General features: G+C 40.5%; 1 protein-coding gene across 1 annotated transcript in view; it reads left to right on the top strand.

Annotated features, from left to right (window-relative positions):
* igsf21a (immunoglobin superfamily, member 21a) overlaps positions 1-22,016 on the top strand; it is a 270,100-nt gene that overhangs the window by 102,316 nt on the left and 145,768 nt on the right. The window contains exon 2 of the mRNA XM_084061419.1: positions 1,197-1,309. Within this exon, the coding sequence (XP_083917545.1) occupies positions 1,197-1,309 (113 nt within the window). The remainder of the gene's footprint in view (positions 1-1,196; positions 1,310-22,016) is intronic.

Below are 22,016 nucleotides of genomic sequence, written 5' to 3' on the forward strand. Positions count from 1 at the left end.
CAAATTCCTAAGCTGTTTCTACAAAGTGTATTGACTGGGGAGGTTTATTCAAGGCCAAACAAGCCTCAGATCAAATTAGTGGTTAAAGGTAAAGCTTGAATGCAATTTAAGGCGTTGCCTGGTGGCTCAGTAATTGCACAGACCATATGCTCGTATGCTCATAGTGAGCACGAGGTCCCTGGTGGGAATCTGACCCATCTTGGGGTCTCTCCTCTTTCTCTGCCCTTGGTTTCCTTTCTCTTTACACTGGCCCATCTAAAATAAAATGTAAAATGGCAATAACAACAACAACAACAACAACTTCTTCATGCATTATGTACGTGGAAATGTTTATTTGTTACGAAATGTGATATTTACAATGAGATGTGTTGTCTAGGGGTCAAAACTCCAAAACAGTTAAATTAAGAAAAACTAGTCCATACCCGTGGGGGGATATGCGCTAGGGGTGGGACAATATATCGATATATCGCGATACTTTATGCCGCGATAAATAATCGATATTAATAAATAAAAAATCTTTTCTTTTTTTTTTTTTTTTTAGTTTGTGATACGTTGTTTTTCCAACTCTGTATTTGTGTAATGATGATTTTTAACTGTTTGGTGCTATTTTATGTGTTTATGAATTGAATACAAGGACTATCGTGATATATCGTTGGTGAAATTTCTTGCAATATAATATATAATATATAAAATATAATATAACGAATATCGTGATATCGCAATATATCGAATCTTGTCGAATATCGTGATATATATTGTTATCGTGGGCCTAATATCGTGATATATATCGTATCGTGAGGTACCCATATCGTCCCACCCCTAATATGCGCACATGCGAACACAAAAACGCTAATAAACAGCTGACATTTGATGAAATCGAAAAACGGGCTTCGCTGTTCCGTGCACATGGTAATGGTGAATGGCTCTGTGCAAATTCAGATCAATTGCTCCAGCCACTGAGGAGAACCGGGCAGAACAGTTTTGGTCTCACCACGCACTACACCACACACTACAAATAGACAGTTTTCTCAAATTAAAGGAGGATAAGAAATTTGTCTAAGCTTTAATCCTGTCGGGCAGTGTCAGCCACTGGTATCTTCCCTGTGTCATTAAGATGGGATAAAACTAACCAAAAATGTTGAAATTGAAGAATGGGGGCACATTGTTAATAAAACTTCTCGCTTTGTCTTTTTCAGGATATTTGACAGTAACCATTGACCCTCTGCCTCCTGTGGTTGTGGGAGAGACCGTTACCCTCAAGTGTAACTTTAAAACTGATGGACGGCTTCGAGAGATTGTTTGGTACAGGGTGAGTTTGCCTCTTTTATACAACCATATGCCTTACTTCGTCATACTACAGCTCACAATGCGTTGCGATGTGATGCGTTGAGACCTTGTAGATCTGGAATTGTTTGCTATGTATGATGTTTATTTAAAGTCAAAGTGTGTCTGTGGGTTTTATAAATATTTAACTACATTGGATCCATTGGAACACATGTTCCTTTTTTTCCATCGCCTGAAAAGTAATGGTTTTGCAACGTTATGCTGTCAATAAAATTGTGGCATCCATTTCAATTCATGCTTTAACTGTACTATAACAGAGGTCAATGGCAATAGTCATATTATGTGTTTTACTGTTTCGATGGGAGAGCAGGCGTACTGTGTCAGATTCACATCATGAGAAAACAAGCCATCATGTTGGACAGCTGTAGGGGAAGCTGCACTGGCTGTCGCTCGGGAAGCCGATTTCTCAATTGGCTGGTCATTGCCATCACATCTTAATAGTTCACAGCTGGCCACTCTTTGGTTATTACAATCCCAGTGGGTGTATTACACTGCACAAATGCTGCTGGATAATTAACCCTTTAAAACCGGCAACGCATCTGTGTAACCACTTAGACCATTATTTTATACTTTGGCTATTCAAAAATAGCAGATATACAAGCTCATAGCGTGGCACAGAGTGCCGCGCTATGAACTTGTAGATCTGCTATTTTTGAAAAATCGTGAAAATGTGTCCAAATCTTTGAATATATATATATTATATTAAGGCGAACATTTGTAAATCAAATCTTTGCTTCTGGGGGTCCCTGGAACAATATTACTGCTGTCTGATATCTGCTATTTTTGAATAGCTAAAGAAATCTAAAATGACATGAGATGCGTTCCCGGATTGAATGGGTTAAGTAGCTTGTAGAAAGATCCCCCTTTTTGTCTTCAACCTGGAGTTCATACGGAGGCAGCATACATTAAGTACCAAGTCCTCGTCTGACAATGCCTGACAATACACACTCAACAATGCATTTTGCTATGGGCTATATGAGAAATCACTCACTGCACAGTGACATACTGTATACTGGCAGACATGATACAGGGACAATAGAAACATGGGGCAGGGCAGGACAATGGATTAACACATAATCTCAACATACTGTTCATATTCAGTAGGGCACACTGCTGTCTGGAAACATTACTCTCTGTTCTGCACCATAATACAATAATATGCAACAATATCTGATCCAATATGTCTAATCTCTGCCCAAAGAGCATGCAAGACAAATAGTTAAATTAGTGTGGCAACTGTAATCTCTTCCATGGACTCTAATACACAATGATAGTATTACTGAATAATTGGCTTTTCATACTTATTGATGTGGGTTTCAGAATAGATAAACAATAATGACATTCACCTTGGCTTCCACTACTCTGCTGTGCTGGGACAATGTCCACTGATGAGCAAGCAAACACTTTATTGCTTAGGCAGGAACTCTGTCTTTAGAATGGCTTCTCTTCCCTTCGCACTTTTATCCTTTTCAAATAAAACCGTGTCTCAGAGCTCATCTTAGCAAATGCTGACCTTTCAAGATAGGACCAAAAGAGATTTATAGCACTTTACACATAGAGCACCATAGATCACTTTGAGCACTGTGACAATTTCATTGAATCAGGCAGGAATCGGAAACTTATTTTGTTTATGCCATTTTTTGTCTCAAGCTTTGGCAATATCTATTGATAGCTGTAGATTTTGAAAAGGACCCATGCAGAATCAAGGCTGCATGCCCATATTAGAAGTTTGCTAGTAGTGAGGAAAGAGAATTGGGTGGTTGCAGGACTCTGTATATTGTGGCCCACAGCCCAGCACACAAGCACTAATAAATTATAAATCAATTACCCACACTTGGCTGCCACATTTTCTTTAATCTCAGCTTTTTACTTGACTAAATGAAGCAGACTTCTCATTTTACTTCCTGTTGAATTGGAACTGGGGGTTGATACCTACCTGGGGAATACTCCTATCTAATCGTACCCTGGCCAATGAGTCAGACGAGCTTGAATGAGCTGAGAGATCTCAGCAAGGGCTCATTCATTACAAGGTTGTTGCTGTTATCTTGACAGGCTCTGTTTGAGGATTTTTACAATGCACACCGCACAGACTCCACTGCATTCTGAAAACCACTACATCCACAGGCTTTAGGCTCCACTTAATCAAGATTGTTTCTTTTCATGGAACCTTTTCTTACAGCCCAGAGTTCTCTTCACCCTACTATCCAGTACTATAGAGAGAGATAAACGTAATAGGCTTGATAGGAGGTCCCCCCCGGGTTTCTTCTTCTTTTTTTTAATGAAAGTGTTTAGCATTTTCAATTCCCTCTCCAAATCATGATCACATGGTCATTATCTGAAAATTATTTCTGTTCACTTAAGAATACCCACAATTAAGTGAGACAGACAGACAGACAGACAGACAGACAGACAGACAGACAGACAGACAGACAGACAGACAGACAGACAGAGATATCCTTTAGCCCTGCCACTGGGCACTTCAGGAGTTAACGGAACAAAGGCCACTAGAGTGTATTGACTTTGCACTGAGGGGGCCACGTGATTGCTGTTGTTGTGTACTGTGCACTACGGACATCTAATACCTTTTATGCAGTCTTTTATGCTTTACTAGCATACCAAACAGTACTTATATACCAGTTGATAAGAGGGGTCCCATTGTGCTGCCTGTAGAGGAGAGGCACGTCAGGATTGGTGGTGGTGGTGGTGGTGTGTGTGGGGAGAGTGTTGTCCTTGGAGCCCACTCTTCAGTGAGACACGTGGCAGCTTACCTCATACTGTGTTCATTCTGATTCAGTCATTCTAATGAAGATATACCAAAGGACCTCTCCCAGTGGGGAATATACTGGGCTGTTGCTGACAGTGTTGCTGCAAGCTCGCCTGTTGAGTGCCATTCTGCATCACATTTCAACCCCCCCCCCCCCAACACACACACACACACATGCACAAAACACAATTCAGCCCTCTCCTGTTCGCGGTGAACTTTCTTTATTGCTCATATCAATGACTAACTTATACTCTATGATTCTACAGTACGTCATTTTCAGGAAACATCCCGTAGTGGAGGCCTTCAACCTCAATTCTGTATGCACAATGGCTCCCTCTGAACACATTGCCATTATCTGAACAGCACAGAAGCGCCGTACGCGCGTCCTTAAGAGTTCACCAGCTGTGTTACTGGACACAGGCCAGCTGCCCGAGTTGCTTTGAGGAAAACATGACGTTCTTATTTTTGAAATGTGAAAGAGGCAGTGCTCTGAAAACACTAACCCGATTCCAAATGTGCTGTCATAAGTTATGTCTTGAAAGCAATCATAAGCTGGTGTTATAGTGCTAGACGGTGCCCACGCACACTTCCTTTTGCGCGGCATGCTATTCTAACACCAGCGGCTCTCACAATGCCTCTGGTGGTGTGTTTTTTTTTTTTTTGGCTTTACTTGTGGCCCACGTTTTGACAAATCCCATTAAAGCTCTTGACAGTGTCAAAGCACAGGATCCCAGCTATGCAAATGACTCTTCTTCAGGGCACAGTGTGCCAAGAAATACTGGAGTGCAGTACCCTCCAGTGTAATATGTCAGACTGCTGGCTTTTTCCTGCTTAAATGATATCCCCAAATGCTATGGTGCCGATGGGTCACTGGCTATTTGACCCAGCTGGAATTCCTGTTTCTGGACAATGGATCCCAGACATCGTAAAATCAGGAGTGTTCATTTATACAAATGTAACCAATTGGACCCATAAGGTATACATTTGGACCCATAAGGGTCCATTTGATTACATTTGCTCATCAGAGTCAGAGTTGAATTAAAGCTAAGGATTTTATTGTGTAGGAGTCGTCGTATTCTAAATCCGAGTTTTAAAAACTCCAAGGCAGGGTTGCCTGGGCAACTGGAATCGGCGGGTAGCTCAGAGAGCTCTCTGATTGTGTACACACAGCACACTCCTGTGGGTTTTTTGTGTGTCTAACTTCCCGCTGCTTAAATCCTCAAGTGTAATTGTGAAATATTCCCTGTGTGTGTACAGTAGATATAGGTTGAATGAGGTATATATATATATATAGGTTCCTTTTTTTTGTGTGGTCATTTTCATTATCAGCTTTAGTACTGATTTCTTCGTCAATTAAAATAAGGGTACATTTACTAATTACATAAGAATGTGAAATCCTTTTTTTTTTTTTTTTAGTTGTTGGCATATGATATATGGCATTTTTTTATTTTCTTTGATAAGAGATACATTTTTATTTCAAGTAGGCCCACAAGAGCAACATGCATGGCAGTGATAGTAAATCTCACGATCAACAGTCCAAGTAATTGCTTGACATCCTATTTACACACAATTTAGCATTTGTTGAATAGAAATTAAATTTTTCCTGGATTGCATTGGGGGCCTATTAGGTTCCTGATGTGGTCATTGTCTGCTTCAGTTTTGTGTCCTCAACCAAATCTAATTTCATGGACAGAAGACCCTGCGATTGAGCAATCTCAAGTGCCACATTAACAGTAATTTCTAAACAAGGGGTAGGGGGGAAACAGTGCTCCCCCTGTTTAATAGTATGCAGAATTATGCTTTGTTCACATGGCCCCATCTGCTTAAGCCTGTCTCCACAGGGAATCCCCTACTGGCCTGTATTGTCCAGATATAGCCATTGCAGTGCCCATTCACTTGAAATAAACAGAACTACAGCTATACTTTTGACCCCTTCCCGAGAGGGATAAAACAAAAATAAACGTTACAGGGTGCTGTCGTGAGTTACAAAGAATTAATGGTGCCAACTAGATGAGTTTTGTTTCACTGTGTGATCTGTGATATTTTAGTTCTGCATAATATTCAAGAACTGTCCAGCACTGACTGCATTTCTATAGATTGGGTGTGATCGCAAGACTGACTAATCTAATTCAAAATGTGTGTATTGATATGGAAGGCAATAAAAATCCCAGATCTACAAGATCACAACACAATGTGTAGTGACACATTGTGAGGTTGAAGATCAGCTATTTTCACTATTTGACGTACCAGGAAGTATATTGGGTTAAGAGTGGTTAAGAGAGTGACAAAAGCATCCGTCATCTCTACTCCTCTGCTGCCCAAAGCTGAATTAAATACCCCAAAGGTGGAAGGGGAGATAAGGTGGTATGGATCACTGCACCACAACCTTCACTTTTGAGGATGTCACCAGGCCAAATAAGCCACCTGTTATACATGGAATGATGATTAGAGACTTCACTGTGTGTGTGTGTGTGTGTGTGTGTGTGTGTGTGTGTGTGTGTGTGTGTGTGTGTGTGTGTGTGTGTGTGTGTGTGTGTGTGTGTGTGTGTGTGTGTGTGTGTGTGTGTGTGTGTGTGTGTGTGTGTGTGTGTGTGTGTGTGTGTGTGTGTGTGTGTGCGCGCGCCATGGCAGTGACTGCGACAGTGGCAGGTTTGTTTGTTCCCATATAGCTAAGGGTGAATAAATGTGTCCTCATTGTTTGTCTTTCCCATTGATCCCCAGGTATCTATCAAAGGCATAGTCTGTGTCTAATTAATTAGTTATTATTTCAGGAAGTTATTACATGGAACATCTCTCCAGGAGCTAATTTGTATTTCATTTGTTGTTACCCATTGTCATCTTTGATTTCCATAGCAACATTGGCACGGTTTTGTCACGTTAATCAATTCAAGTATTATTATCAGTTTGGCACCATTATTATCAATGTTTGATCTTCACTTGATAAATCAAGAGCTACACAATCAAACCTCTTTGTATTTTTACGCAGGAATGAGAATCACTTCATTCGCAAATGTTTGAACATGAAAATAATTTGGCTTGGCAGGTTGCCAAGCACATCTTAGCACCACAAAATATCAAATTATTATAGTCTTAAAAATATAATAGATACGGTATATCTATTAAATTTTGATTCTTGCAGTTTATATCATAGCAAAATTGTATCATCAAGTCTGAAGGTTCATGACATAGATTGCAACATAGTCACATAAACATTCCATCAACAATGACTATCTGTGACAGGATTTTAATTTAGTCAGCATACCTCTGGCCCTCTCTATGACACTTTCAATATAGTACTAGTACCACCTCAAACTCATGTCTTGAACATTTGCAAAGTAATACCACATTAGATTTTTCAAATCAATTAAAAGGCATGGCGAGAGAGTATGTTTTGCCCCCTGTCTGTCTGTCCGTCCGTCCGTCCATCCGTTCTAGTTTTCTTTTCTTTTTAAATGTATTTGTCATGTCATATCTAGTATTGCTGTTGTTATTGTCTCCGCCAGGCCGAAAGGCATGGCGAGAGAGTATGTTTTACCCCCTGTCCGTCCGTCCGTGTGTGTGTGTGTGTGTGTGTGTGTGTGTGTGTGTGTGTGTGTGTCATTCTGTCTTGTCTGTGTACAGCTAATCTCTGGCACCGTTGGCTTGATCGCAGCGAAACTGTGCACACACAGTCCCTGGATGCCAAAGCCGAACCTCTGCTCCAAATTTCATGAACACAGCATGCAATTTCCGTGAAATTTTGCACACACATTCCCATTAGGCCGAGGAAGAAATGCCATTTGAAAATGTTCAAATCAGCCTCATGGTGGCGCTGTAACAGGCCGATTCGTGTTTTTACCTATAACTGCACCGATCAGTGTAAAACTTTGTATGCACACTCTCTAGAGGCCAAGGACAAACCTTTGCCCTGCATTTTTCACATTTGCATTTTATAGCGCCACCAGGAGGCAGACTTATGTAAAACACATTTTTTGATATTAAGCCTTCATATTTGATCCAAATTTCACGCAAATCGGTACACATGATCTCTATAGTCATGTGATCAAGACGGATCTGTTTGATTTTTCATATGCCATCCTGATTGGCTAACATTGACATGTAATGTTTGCAGGAGTGGCCCGTTTTGAACAAAATGCCGCAAATCATGAATGCAGCGTCCGTTACGGTGAAACTTTGAACGCACATTCACACTATGTTGAGGAACAAATGCCAGCCTTTTAACATTGGCCTGTTATAGCGCCACCAGCAGGTCAACTTTAGCAAAACACATTTTTAGAACAAAATGCCTCAAATCATGCATGCAGTGTCCGATTGCCGTGCAAGGCCTAGGAATAAATGGCATCCTTTTCACATTGGCCTATTATAGCGCCACCAGGAGGCCATAATAACCTACCTGACCTGGTGGAGACTTGTGCTCCGAGGAGCACTTTTTCTAGTTGTTATTGGGTTGCTGTTAGCACAATCCTTGCATTAGCACAGACCTTGCCACACCAGCTGCTTGTACCGGTATGAGTATAAAAAATAAACTCTTCTTTATTATTAGTCTTCATTGTCTCCGCCAGGCCGAAAGGCATGGCGAGAGAGTATGTTTTACCCCCTGTCCGTCCGTCCGTCCGTCCGTGTGTCCGTGTGTCATTCTGTCTTGTCTGTGTACAGCTAATCTCCGGCACCGTTGGCTTGCTCGCAGCGAAACTGTGCACACACACTCCTTGGATGCCAGAGCAGAACATCTTCCCCAAATTTTTCTCATGGGCCTTTATAGCGCCACCAGGAGGCCGATTTGTGCAAAACACATTTTTGGACAGTACTCCTACAGATTTTGGCCAAAAATCCCACAAATCGGTATCTCTAGTGGCCCGTTTTGAACAAAATGCCGCAAATCATGAACGCAGCCTCCGATTGCGGTGAAACGTTGAACGCACATTTGCACTATGTTGAGGAACAAATGCCACCCTTTTTACATTGGCCTGTTATAGCGCCACCAGCAGGTCAAATTTAGAAAAACACATTTTTAGAACAAAATGCCTCAAATCATGAATGCAGTGTCCGATTGCCGTACACGGCCTAGGAAGAAATGCCACCCTTTTCCCATTGACCTATTATAGCGCCACCAGGAGGCCAAAATAACCTACCTGACCTGACGGAGACTTGTGCTCCGAGGAGCACTTTTTCTAGTTATTCTTGATTATATTTTTGCCACGGTATCTAAGATGGTTCAAACATGACAGTGAGAGCAGGAGCAGGAGAAGATTCTGCATGCCAGAAGAGTCCTAGAAATAAACTGTAAATTAAATATGCTGTAGATCATGAAACAACATACGTACTGTATATATTTAGAGAGAGAGTGTGTGTGTGTGTGTGTGTGTGTGTGTGTGTGTGTGTGTGTGTGTGTGTGTGTGTGTGTGTGTGTGTGTGTGTGTGTGTGTGTGTGTGTGTGTGTGTGTGTGTGTGTGTGTGTGTGTGTGTGTGTGTCTTAGTTCAAAGTAAAGCCTGTAGAAAAGGCTATGCTGGGACTCCCCCACAACAGTGATAATCTGAACATACCATCAACTTACCTATCTATATGATTATTATTATTATTTAACTTATGGGCAGTGAAGAGCGGATCAATCACAACTCAACTTAACTGACAGGCTGGGGGAGATTCTGTTTGCTCTTGAGATCAGTCTTCATCTTTACACAGAAGGTATTTATCGTCAAATAGCTGCTGAATTCAGCCCTTTTTAAGTCAATTTAAATAGAGATCTCACAATCCGGCTCCCTACAGTAATTGATATTGATCTTGTACCGTTTCATTGTAATGACAATACACCTCATTGAGATAGGCTGTGTGTAAAGAAGTGATCATTGAGCACATCCTGTCCCTGACTGCAACAGGCTATGTTCCAGACACCTCTAATAATGCAAGCGTGGATCTAAAGCAATTGGGTTTGATTGCATTTATTTGGGTATAACTACGTTTAGTTCATTATTGCCCTAGGCAAATTTGTGAGCCTAGGTGCAGGTTCCACTACTGCACATTGTTCAAACAGGCATACTGTATATTGACATTATACGCTGTTATGATCAGCATAATCTTTTTTTATTTTACATATCACACATGTGATACCATCTTGTGTGTGTGTGTGTGTGTGTGTGTGTGTGTGTGTGTGTGTGTGTGTGTGTGTGTGTGTGTGTGTGTGTGTGTGTGTGTGTGTGTGTGTGTGTGTGTGTGTGTGCGTGTGTGCGTGTGTGCGTGCGCGCGCGCGCGCGCAGAGGTGATTTTTTTTTAACTGGGGGGAAGCTATACTCTTTCTACACCATTTTATTTGATGACTAGTTTGACGCGTAGTAACGTCAGGCTGTAGTTCTAGATGCTTCTTGTCGAGCAAGCAGCAAGTACTTGTAACGGTGTTGTGCAGAGTGTGTACATTATCTTCTATCTCTCTTCTATCTCCAACTTGTCTGTCGCTCTAATTTAGCAATGGTGCGAATGTGCTGTGCTGTCGGATGCAATAGCAAGTGTTCAGACGTTGGAGTTAAAATGTACACATTTCCAACTTGGAAGCAAAACTACGGAGATCAGATGTCGGAGATATCAAATAAACGTTGGCTTGGGTGTCAGCTGTATGACGAAATAACAACATGAGGAACAACATTCCCAAACACATGTAGGCTCTCTACCCGTGCTCAAACGAGCATGACAGCATACAATCAAAATATGAAGATCAGCTGTGCTGATCAGACGGAGTCTCGCAGAGCAGAACCGGCTTAGTAGTTGGAAGTCTGCAGCCGTAGTAGCTAAATCTGGCATTATTGTCTTTTTTTTTATGTCTATCGAATATCTTAAATACAATGAGATTGAGCTAACGGTTAAGTTTTGTTTCTCTATGTGTCCAGTCTGAGAGCGTGGCTCACAGTGGCTGACGGAGTGGCTCACGGTGGCTGAGTACACAGGGACTCTGTCAGATGGACCCCAGGATAGAGATAACACTCGCAGAAAGGTTGTTATTTTGATGGTAACTGTTGTATAATTGCAATATTACACTCAAGGTAGTTTGTTTACATCATGATTATAGCTGCTTCCTTATTTATAACTGTCGTCACAGTGAGTCATAGCCACGTCAAACAAGATGGTGACTGGAACTACGTCATCCTGGGCGAGTCTCCGCCCTATGCCCGTTCCCTATAGGCTATCATACATGTAGCAGGAGGGACAGCGAGTTCCAAAAGCGTCACCGGCAACCTCCGCTGTGGTGCAGCCCCTAACTGAGTAGAATGTCACCTAAATGGAGCTGCGTACATAAGTCATCTTTCTCTACACATAACATCATATTACAAGTGAGCAAACATTGATCATTGGCTGCAATTTAAGAAGAAAATATAGAAGGGTAAAGTGACGATCGTTAATGATTTTTGTCATAAATGCTCGTGTAAATATTATCGGCTTGCCCATCAAGGGTAACAAGTGAGACACTTATCAATACACAATAGTCAATGTTGGCAGTAAAAAATAGTTGGTTGCTTTTGGATGTAGATAGGACCCTCATGGGGTTTATAATTTTATCCTAACCTCTGTTTATTTCAGAGTAAATTTGGAAAGTGTCCAATTGTACCTCCAACAGCCAATGGCCATGGTCCTACTGGGTCCCAATTTGTATCCCCAAATTATACTATACTTCTCCAAAACATGGTGTGGATGTTCATGTACAGATGTAGCCATTTCAGCCACATGAACCCTAGCATTTGGCGAAAAATATGTGAACACTCGGAAAAACTAGCTAATATACAAGCTCACATCACAATGCATTGCAAAGTAGGACACTAAGTACAGACTACTGGGTGACCCCAGGCAACAAAGTATAGGGTAAAGTGATTAATTATGCGACTTTTGTGTACCATCGATGGTACACGAAAGTCATTACGCAGACCTTACTGTATTGGAAATTGCAGTATAGGCCTATTGCAGCACAGTACATCATGCCTTATAGCCTGAGTTCTATATCGTTGCTTCGGGTGGAAACCTTAGTATGTCCAAAATGTCATTACTTTTCAGGGCATTGCATGACAACTTTCAGAAATAGTGAAAATAGCAGACCTACAAGCTCACAATGCTTTGTGATTATTGTTGTAGATCAGCTATTTTCACTTCGTTTGCTTGACACTGTGGTATAACGAAGTAGGCCATTAAGTGAAGAAAAAACACTAAAAGGTGAAATATGGACACACAAGGTTTCTGCCCTACAGCGACGATAATTATACTTAGTTCCACGCAGTGTTGCTAAACAAACATAGCCGTCGCGCAACTAAGTATAAATCAGCATTTGACACACATTTAGTTTAGCTGTCTGTAGAATGCCTAAAATATCAAATGATACCTTAAAAAAACCAATAACCAAATGAAATGCAAAAATCTGTGCCTCAAGCAAAATGTCATACATAAAATACATTAGCTACAGCAATCTAGCAAGGCAATTAATGGGCATGCACAATAATATGCATGTGCAACTACTGTGTGACTTCATCAAGCAACGATCCAAGCACAGAAGGAACTGCTGGTAAAACCGAGAGCTTGTCACAGCTTATCATGGATTATGTGCTTGTTTCATAATAATTAATTATTAGTTAAATAAAGGGGTAAGCTTTCTGAAATGAACAGCCGATTAACAAAATGCATCGCAAAATAACTAATACTGTATAGATGCAATGTTTTTCAAGGTTTCATAAATACAGTAGGACATAGTGTAGAGGGGGAAACAGCTGCTCAGATAGTTGCAAGGTGAGAGAAAAAATACTAATTATAATATAATGGTAAGAATGTATTGTAAAAAGAAAAGCCAAAGTGATAAGAATAAAAACACATGCGTACCCCAGGTAGGCCAATGCTCAGTACAAAAAATAGACTTCTGTTTTTCCTCAAAAGTACATTTTAAAATAAAATGTCTGTGTGTTAGCAGCTAATCTCCGGTATCGTTGGCCCACTTGCTGCAAAACTGTGCACACACACTCCCTGGATGCCAATTCAGAACCTCTACCCCAAATTTTTCACATGGGCCTGTTATAGCGCCACCAGGAGGCCGATTTGTGCAAAACCCTTTTTTTTTTACATTACTCCTACAGATTTTATCCAAACGTCATGCAAATCGGTACATAGTATCTCTATAGTCATGTGATCAACCCGGATCTGTCCGATTTCCCATATTCCATCTTGATTGGCTAAGGTTTCCTTCCAAAGTTTGCAGGATTGGTACGTTTTGAACAAAATGCCTCAAATCATGAACACAGCGCAATTTCCGTGAAATTTCACACGCACATTCCCACTAGGCCGACGAAGAAATGCCACCCATTTCACATTGGCCTGTTATAGCGCCACCAGCAGGTCTAATTTAACAAAACACATTTTTGGAACAAAATGCCTCAAATCATGAATGCAGTGTCCGATTGCTGTGAAAGGCCTAACAAGAAATGGCACCCTTTTCACAATGCCCTATTATAGCGCCACCAGGAGGCCACAATAACGTACCTGACCTGGCGGAGACCTGTGCTCCGAGGAGCACTTTTTCTAGTTTCATGTATGTCTGTCGTTGAAGTCGATCAGTTTATGTGTTGTGTTAGAGGCTTGATTGGTTAAACTGTATGCAGCTGGTATACAGATGGGCCCGATTACCATGGAAACCGGAGGCACGTCTGTGCAAATGTTTTACCTTAGTTACGATGCTACCGTCTCAATTCATCCTTTTGGACAAAACATGTTTATAGGGACATTCCTAACTAGATATCAGGTGACACAGAGCTTCCTTTCAATTGAAACACAGACTGGACTGGAGCTTATTTACATCATAGTTAGTGGTGGGAAATCAGATAAACTAGGGCTTGCTGGAGGACAATTCAATTGTAATGTATACGTAAATGTTGTTTTTCATCCTGTGCTTATGATGCTGACCACCTGCATTAGAGTAAAAACATCCCGCGCCCACCACATTTGTGTTGGGTCCCATGGGACCGGCGGTAACCCAATCCCATTGCAGACTTCTTCATGGAGCAGAAGTCATTACTACTACTATAGTTGATGCTTTCGTTCATACAAGTACTGAGTGTTAACTTGAGCGTATCAGAGCAGTGGATGCATTTCGTTCTAGTCATATCACATAGATTCACATCTATGTAATATAATGGAATCAAAGCTGGAAACATGCCCTTTCCCCCCATTCTGCTGCTATACTGTACTATCTCCACAGTGAAGGCCTTGAACTATTATTTCAAAGAAGACTAACACGTGTGTGTGTGTGTGTGTGTGTGTGTGTGTGTGTGTGTGTGTGTGTGTGTGTGTGTGTGTGTGTGTGTGTGTGTGTGTGTGTGTGTGTGTGTGTGTGTGTGTGTGTGTGTGTGTGTGTGTGTGTGTAAATTGTTATTGATTATACCCTCACACCTTTACTACTAAATGGCACCTAAGCTGAGCTATTTTGAAAAGCTTTAATATGCAATTAAACTGAACAGAGCATACTGTATGTTGCAAGATTGTCATGCTGAACCCCATTTTCTGTCGAGCAATGTTCCCAGCTATGTCCCTTTGTGTTTATAGCTGATTACAGGACAGAATTTGCTGTTAGCTTTCTAATTCTCATTCTGGTTTTCAGAGTCTGTTCATGCAGAAACTATATGAGGTCATTTTGTGTATTTCAGTGTCTTTGCTGAAGACTGGAATCATGTTTCTCCCCTCCACATCAGTTGCCATTATGATGTCTGATTATGATTATGATTGCATTCATTACTATGATTGCGATGGGCTCTGCTTAATTTATACTCTGACGTGCAACTGTGTCACATGCTGAAAATAGCTTAACTACAAGTTATGCTATTAAGTAAGCGACACCATCAGACATACACCAAAGTATAAATCAGGCTTTCCTCTCCAGGTCTCTGATGTTTTCACTCCTCTTAACACTGTGCGGTTTGGTAATGTCTTCAGGACTGTTAACACTGTGGGGTTTAGTAATGTCTTCAGGACTGCCCTGTACCTGTTGACCACAGCATCAGGTATTTCACTACATAACGCCTTCTACTTCTCTCCGTTTCTTAACCTCTTTTCCGATTCTCTCTCTACTCTAATATTTGTAATTCCATGCGTTGCCATGGTCTTTTCATAACAGGACTGGGATCCATCAGCCTAAAGAATGAGACATAGAAGAAATAGGACATAAAGGCACACGGTAGTGGTTGTTTAGTGAAATGACCGAGGGAGATAATGGAGGCTGAGAGATTGGATGTATGATGGGGACTTGTGGCAGAAACTGCGGAAAGCTCTAGCTGAGACTTTGACACATTCAGAGAGGCTATAACCATAACACTCAATGGTCTGTCTCCTCTATCTTTAGCCCCCTGTCTACTCTTCTATTTAAATTACAAAAACAACCATTCTACTGGTGCATTTTTTGACAGTGATTGTGATCTCCATTAGATTATGTCAGAATGGTCACAGTCCATAGAATGCTCCTGGTCTGCCCTCTGTGTTCTGTAGACTGACAACTATCCTAACTTAAGCATCATGCACGCACGCACGCACGTGTGCTCACACACACAGGGACGTAGCACAAATTTATGGGTCCTGGGACGTAGGCCCCTCTCTTAGCATCTTTTGAAAATGTTTTGCAAATAATTGAGCCAACAACTGTAGACATGAATCTGTTGGGGAATTGTGGGTAGCCTGTAAAAAACATAACATTATTTCATACACTCATTTTATAACTAAACTTGCAACATGACATGATGATATGGAATGATATGCTATATGTTCCTTTCTTTTCTTTTCTTTTCTTTTCTTTTCTTTTCTTTTCTTTTCTTTTCTTTTCTTTTCTTTTCTTTTCTTTTCTTTTCTTTTCTTTTCTTGCACCGGCGACCCGACCAATATGCCCATAATATGGAGATCTCTGTATCTGTCGGTCCTTGTCCTTTTATGCCCATATATAGAGATCCCTGATGTCATCAGTATATGCACATATATGGGCATGCCCCCTTTTGTGCCCATATATGGAGCTGACTAATCTGTTTGCGACTGGCCCTCCCTTACGCCAATTTTAATATAGGATATACACAGTAATCAATGTATTTGCCCCTTGTGCAAAGACTAAGGAGATGGCTGAGGCTCCTACAGTAGATTGAAAAGGCCAGCTCAGCAGTTCAGAAACCACATTGTGCCAAGAATCACAGGCCAATGCCACAGTTGACCCTGATGGCTTAAAAAGGCGAGCTCAGCAGAAGCAAAACTGAGAAAAAGGTTTAACATCTTACACCATAAGCTGTAAACAGTACACGATCATTTCTCCAACTATTGCAGTTGTTTCCAAGTGGTAAAAGTCATGCATTATGCATGATGAAACAGGCACGTGTGCATGCGCACACACAACGGCGATGGGATTATGGGACTCCGGTTATGGGATTCAAAGAGGCATTATGCCTATCAACGAATCATTAGCATGCAATATACTGTATGGTTGTGCTGAGTTTGCAAAGTGAGTGCATACACATCATTGGATAATGTGTTTTCTAACAATGTTACTGGGATTCAAAGAAGAAAAAGGTTCCCAGCAGGCATAGTGAGACCTAGAGAGACATCGGGAGAAACCAGCAATTCTGTACAATCTAAGTACAGTACAATAAAATAATAACAGTGAAAGGTCACTCTAATTATTGTATTTAAAAGCCCAACTCGGCTGTATCAGTAAATGCTAAATTAAGACTTTAGCTGATGCTATAAGCATCATGTATATGTGGTTGCCATGACAACATCAGATGTCAAAAGTTCACGGAGATTCTGTGCCTTTAAAAGTTAAAGTAAAATGGTATCACGTTAACGTGGTACTTTTGGATCATTTATGAAAGAAGGACTGATTTATTATTTACTTTCTCTGTGTTTGTTTTGATTTAGAAATACATTTGTTGAAAGTCACATGTTTTCATTCACAAGTAAAGAGAACGGGTTAGTTACCTGTGTGGGCATTTTGAGATTCCGGTATATTGTTCTCTACATGATGAAATGGAGACGCACTGGGAGAGAGAGGGAATGTAATCATTCTACAGCTGGTATAATTGACACACACAGAGTATAGAGCACCGAAGTCTGACGTAATTTACACATCCTAGGTTTGTCTACCTGGTTCGCGGTTTTCCACCCCCATTTTGAATCCCCATAGACGTATTTAGTATCGTGTCAAATAAGAACTGTGTTCCAAAAATAAACAAATGACCCTGGCGGTTTTACTCTTATGGATATGAAGCATCAACTGACGGTGAGAAAACGATAATGTTACTTCTGCCGAATTAGTTACATTTTCACCAGAAACAGACTGTATCACATATAAGTGACTGACTATCATAAACGATACAGAACCTCCTCCCTGACAATATCGCCGAGACAGTTTGTTTATTTTTGGACCACAATTCTGAGACGATTCTAAGATGACCCAATGTTATTCTCCATAGCGAAATTACTTTACGAACCTAAGGATGAACGAGTGACGTCAGGACTTCTGTACTCACGAGAGATCTAATGTAACCGTTTATTATTGTTCTTTACAGCTGAGAGGGACACAGAGAGAGAGTAACAAGAGACTTACTGTAACGTACCTGTTTATTAATTACAGCTGGTCAAAGGGCTCAATACGGTAAATAATTCATGTTATTGTGTATTGTGAAAACCACTTTTTTGTAAGAGAATGTTGTTTCCACCTGGGTTTAAATGCAAGTATTGTATTATATTATTATATACTTACAAGCCTGCTAATGCATACGTTCTACATGCAGACATATGCTTTGTGGTATTTTGATGTGGAAATATCTGAATGGAAATACTAACTACCTTTACAGTGGGGTCAATATGAAAGAGTGTATATGTGACAGAAATGTATTTCAGAGTTGAAAGAAACTGTAGTGTATGTGTTTTTGTTATTATTTGATTTGTGCATTGAAACTGTTTTATTTGTGTCCTTTTAGTTTTCACGGTGTTTGTTTAATGTTCCTTGCAATTGGAGGAATAAATGCACAAGAAAAACATCAGTATGATGCGTGGACCTCGTTCATGACCAGACGTGTACAGTAGTTAATGGTTCCTTTATTCCTTTAAGAAACATTGTTGTAGATGAGAACTAGAGGGAATTGAAACCAATAAGAATGCCTAGCAGCTATTATTTATTTATTTTTGTTTCACTTTTATGCAACCATGCCGGTTATTACTGTAAGAACAATTTGTTCTTTAACTAGAAAAGCTAGAACAAGTATCCACTTGCTAAAATCACTGCTGTGCATATAGAGCGCAAAATACCAGCAATTATGTTAGATTCTTAAGGTTAGCCCCACCCCCAGCTAAGTAGTGTGGGCGGGGCCTAGATGGGGAGTTGCATCTAGGCCATAGAGTTATAATGTATCTAGAGAGCGGACGACCCCGCCCCGACCTATTCATTTCAATAGAAGTTGCATGAAGGCGCATGAAGCACCTGGAAGTACCTCTACTTCCTGGATTGGCTAGTATTTTAACCATCATTCTAACATCTGACAATGTATTGCAAAAGAATCTCTAAAAATAAATGCATAAAGGAACTGGGAGACTAAGAGACAAATCAATTGTGTGTGTGTGTGTGTGTGTGTGTGTGTGTGTGTGTGTGTGTGTGTGTGTGTGTGTGTGTGTGTGTGTGTGTGTGTGTGTGTGTGTGTGTGTGTGTGTGTGTGTGTGTGTGTGTGTGTGTGTGTGTGCGCGCTCAGCAAGTTAGTGCATAGGCCATTATGTGCCTTGTGAACACGGGGACCGTGGTTCCAATACAACCTCTGCCTTGTCTCACATGTTTATCCTCTCTATCTGTCCTTGGTTTCCTATCTCTCTACATTAACTTATCTGAAATAAAATCTAAAAACAAAACAGCGAAACTCAGCACATAACATTGATGGCCATAATAACAGTTTAGACAACAATCAGAAGGCAAGCTACTATGATAAGTAATTAACACCCGAGGTGTATTGTAAAGTCTAAAACATAATGCAAAGCTATATTATCAGGTGACTTCTTTTCCAAAACACTATCTGGTGAGGTGATGGGATTTAAGGGGTCATTCAGACGGTTGTGATTTTTCTCTGCAGTGTTTTAATGCTTAACCACGAGCACGCCAACGCCTCTATTCTGTGGGGGACATCCGCCAGAAATCAGAATGTACAAGTTCACAGCTTGTAGATCGGCTATGTCTGGCGAATACATTTGGTGTAGAAGGAAACATACAGTAGGCAGACCAAGTACAGAGCAACTCGGGTATAGAGGGTTTAAGTGGTTAATTCCCATCGTATGAGGGTGTTGTGTGCTGAAGAAGGCAAATCTACAAGCTCAAAACGCATTGCATCTGCAAAGCTTGTACAGTAGATCGTCTATTTTCGGCGTGCAACAAGTTCATCTCGTTGCAAATCTTTGATCTGAACTCGGCTTTAGAGACATGTATGCTGCTCGTTACCCATGGGACCCATGAGATACTGATAACCTCAACAATTATTAGAAATCAATGGACATCCTCAGATAGTACAGTTCCCATGGCAATATAGGATGATTGAAAATGCATTTCTCTACAGCCAAACTGGTTTCTTATTGCATTTGCCTCTTTCTTTTGGAAAAGTATAGAGCATGCACATATATTATATATATAGTCCAATTAAAGATTTAACCAAAAAAATCTATAACTTCATCAGTGTTATTGAATTAAATGTAGAACGCTTGTTCAGGCGAGTGGGATTTACCATGGCCTCATGTTCAAGGGTGTCAGTGGAGCACTGCTGGTATGTCGACAGGTGGTTGTACTTGCTCTCTTCCCCCAATAGAGTCTCCTGAGGGTTTATTTTTGTCTGTAGTTACGTTTTTTTAAAGTCTCTATTGATTGACCTTTTGACCCTTCTCGCTCTATTTTCCTTCTTATTTTGGTGGTTTGTTGTGTTTACTAGGGAATGTAACCAATACCGTATTACATTTTGTAAGTCACCCATCGGCCCTATTTGCTGTTATTGTAGTTTTGAATACATTATTTCCAATTCATGCTTGTTCCCATTGGTTGGATTTATACAACCTGAGTAAATTGACTTTGTAGTAGTTGGCATATTGGCAATTTTGTAAGTGTGTCATATGAAAGCCTTTTCCAGTACAAATACCACATTTTCCAGATAACTTAAAATAAATAAATAAACCCAAACAGATTTCTAGGTTATTTTTCAATTAATTCCACCACCTAGACCTTGGAATATTCTCTGTGCAACCACAATCATCACCGCCACAAACACCATTCAGAACACTGTAGTTAAAGGGCTCGAAAGGGCCACAAAGAGATAATATTGTCTACCTTATAAACAAATAAATAATAGCATCATTTGGACATTTACACTTTAGAGGGACAAGGGGGTCAGCCATATTTGCAACTTTCGTGGATTTCAAAAGTATTACATCTCTTGAATTTTACTTTAACATTTTTAAACAATTTAACCTTTAACAATTTTACTTGAATTTTATGGTGAGTCCAAATAGTAAAGGGTGTGTATTGTTGACAGCTACTCTGCTGGGCCACTTTTCACCAACGTTTCTGTCAGCTCGCATTGCATTTTCAAAGACTACTATCATCTTGTGTCAGAAGGCCAAAGTAAATTGAACCAATTCTATGTTTGAAAAAGTAGATGTCTTATGGTGCAAGGTTATGGCCAATATAAGACAATTATGCACACCATGATGCTCTTATGAAGGCAATATGACAGTTAAAGGGGCTACACCATGAATTTCATTTTTTTTGGGGTTTTTAGTATTTTTTGGGCTCCCCAGTGTCTCTTGTACCCAAAAAAATATTTTTTTTTAACATTCAGTCATTCATGCTCATTTCATGGATTTCCTGAATGGGCGTGTCTGAACAGGCCATTTCAGAATGGCATGGCAAGTGATGTCACTTGCCCTGATTTTGCATTGATGATGGCCAGACAGAATTGCTCAGTAGCTCCCCCCTGCCCAATAGGACGTTTTGGTATTGCAGCTGAAAAAGCTTGGAATGACAGACAGTCAGATTGTGAGAAAAAATATCTGGATGTTTTTTAGGCTTACAACCTGTTTAAAACGTATTAGGGGGCAATATTTATATATAATATATTGTTTTTAAATTCATGGTGTAGCCCCTTTAAGTGGTTTCATTTTTAGACTGCAGTTCAAACAGAGGAAACGTGACTTGGAAAAGAATAGACAAATCAAAACAGAACAGAACCAAAAACATATACGTATGCCAAGGTGCTGACATACTGTTGCCACCTACACTCCTGTGCTGCCAGGTATGTTCTTACCTCCTGAATAAAGACTTCTTAAGTAGCCTCTTGGCTTCTCCAGAAATCCACTCCACCAGACTCAACCAATATCCTTACAAATAATAATAATATTTAATTATATAAATGATTAATTAATTAAAAACAGCTTCAGCAGCTTACTGTAGTGTACATAAGAATACAAATGAGAAATTATACAAATAGCAGTTATACATTGGAAATTATGCTAATTATCTACGTATTAAAAGCTGGTAAGATCAGTGGTCCTCAACCTTTTTGGCTGGCGACCCCCCAAAAAGGGTGTTAGATGTGTGATTTTTTTTGATGAATCTTAGAATAGTAACAGCAAGATGCATCCACCGTCCACAGACTGTTGAAAGCCACCGTTTCACACTTACACACACTTCCTCGCTCTCTCTCTCGCTCTCTCTCTCGCTCTCTCTCTTCCTCGGAAAGATTTTACCTACTGTATCATACTAGAGGTTCGGGCCGCTGTGCGGCCCTCCCGTCTAGCCGCTGCGCGGGGCTCCCGTCTAGTAGCCTGGCCCGCACATCGGAGACAGAGACAGTAGAGCGTGTCGACGTTCATTGCAACACGGGTGTTTGTTTTGAC

The sequence above is a fragment of the Gymnoscopelus microlampas genome, assembly GCF_963454915.1.
Source record: "Gymnoscopelus microlampas genome assembly, chromosome: 7".
Classification (NCBI taxonomy): domain Eukaryota; kingdom Metazoa; phylum Chordata; class Actinopteri; order Myctophiformes; family Myctophidae; genus Gymnoscopelus; species Gymnoscopelus microlampas.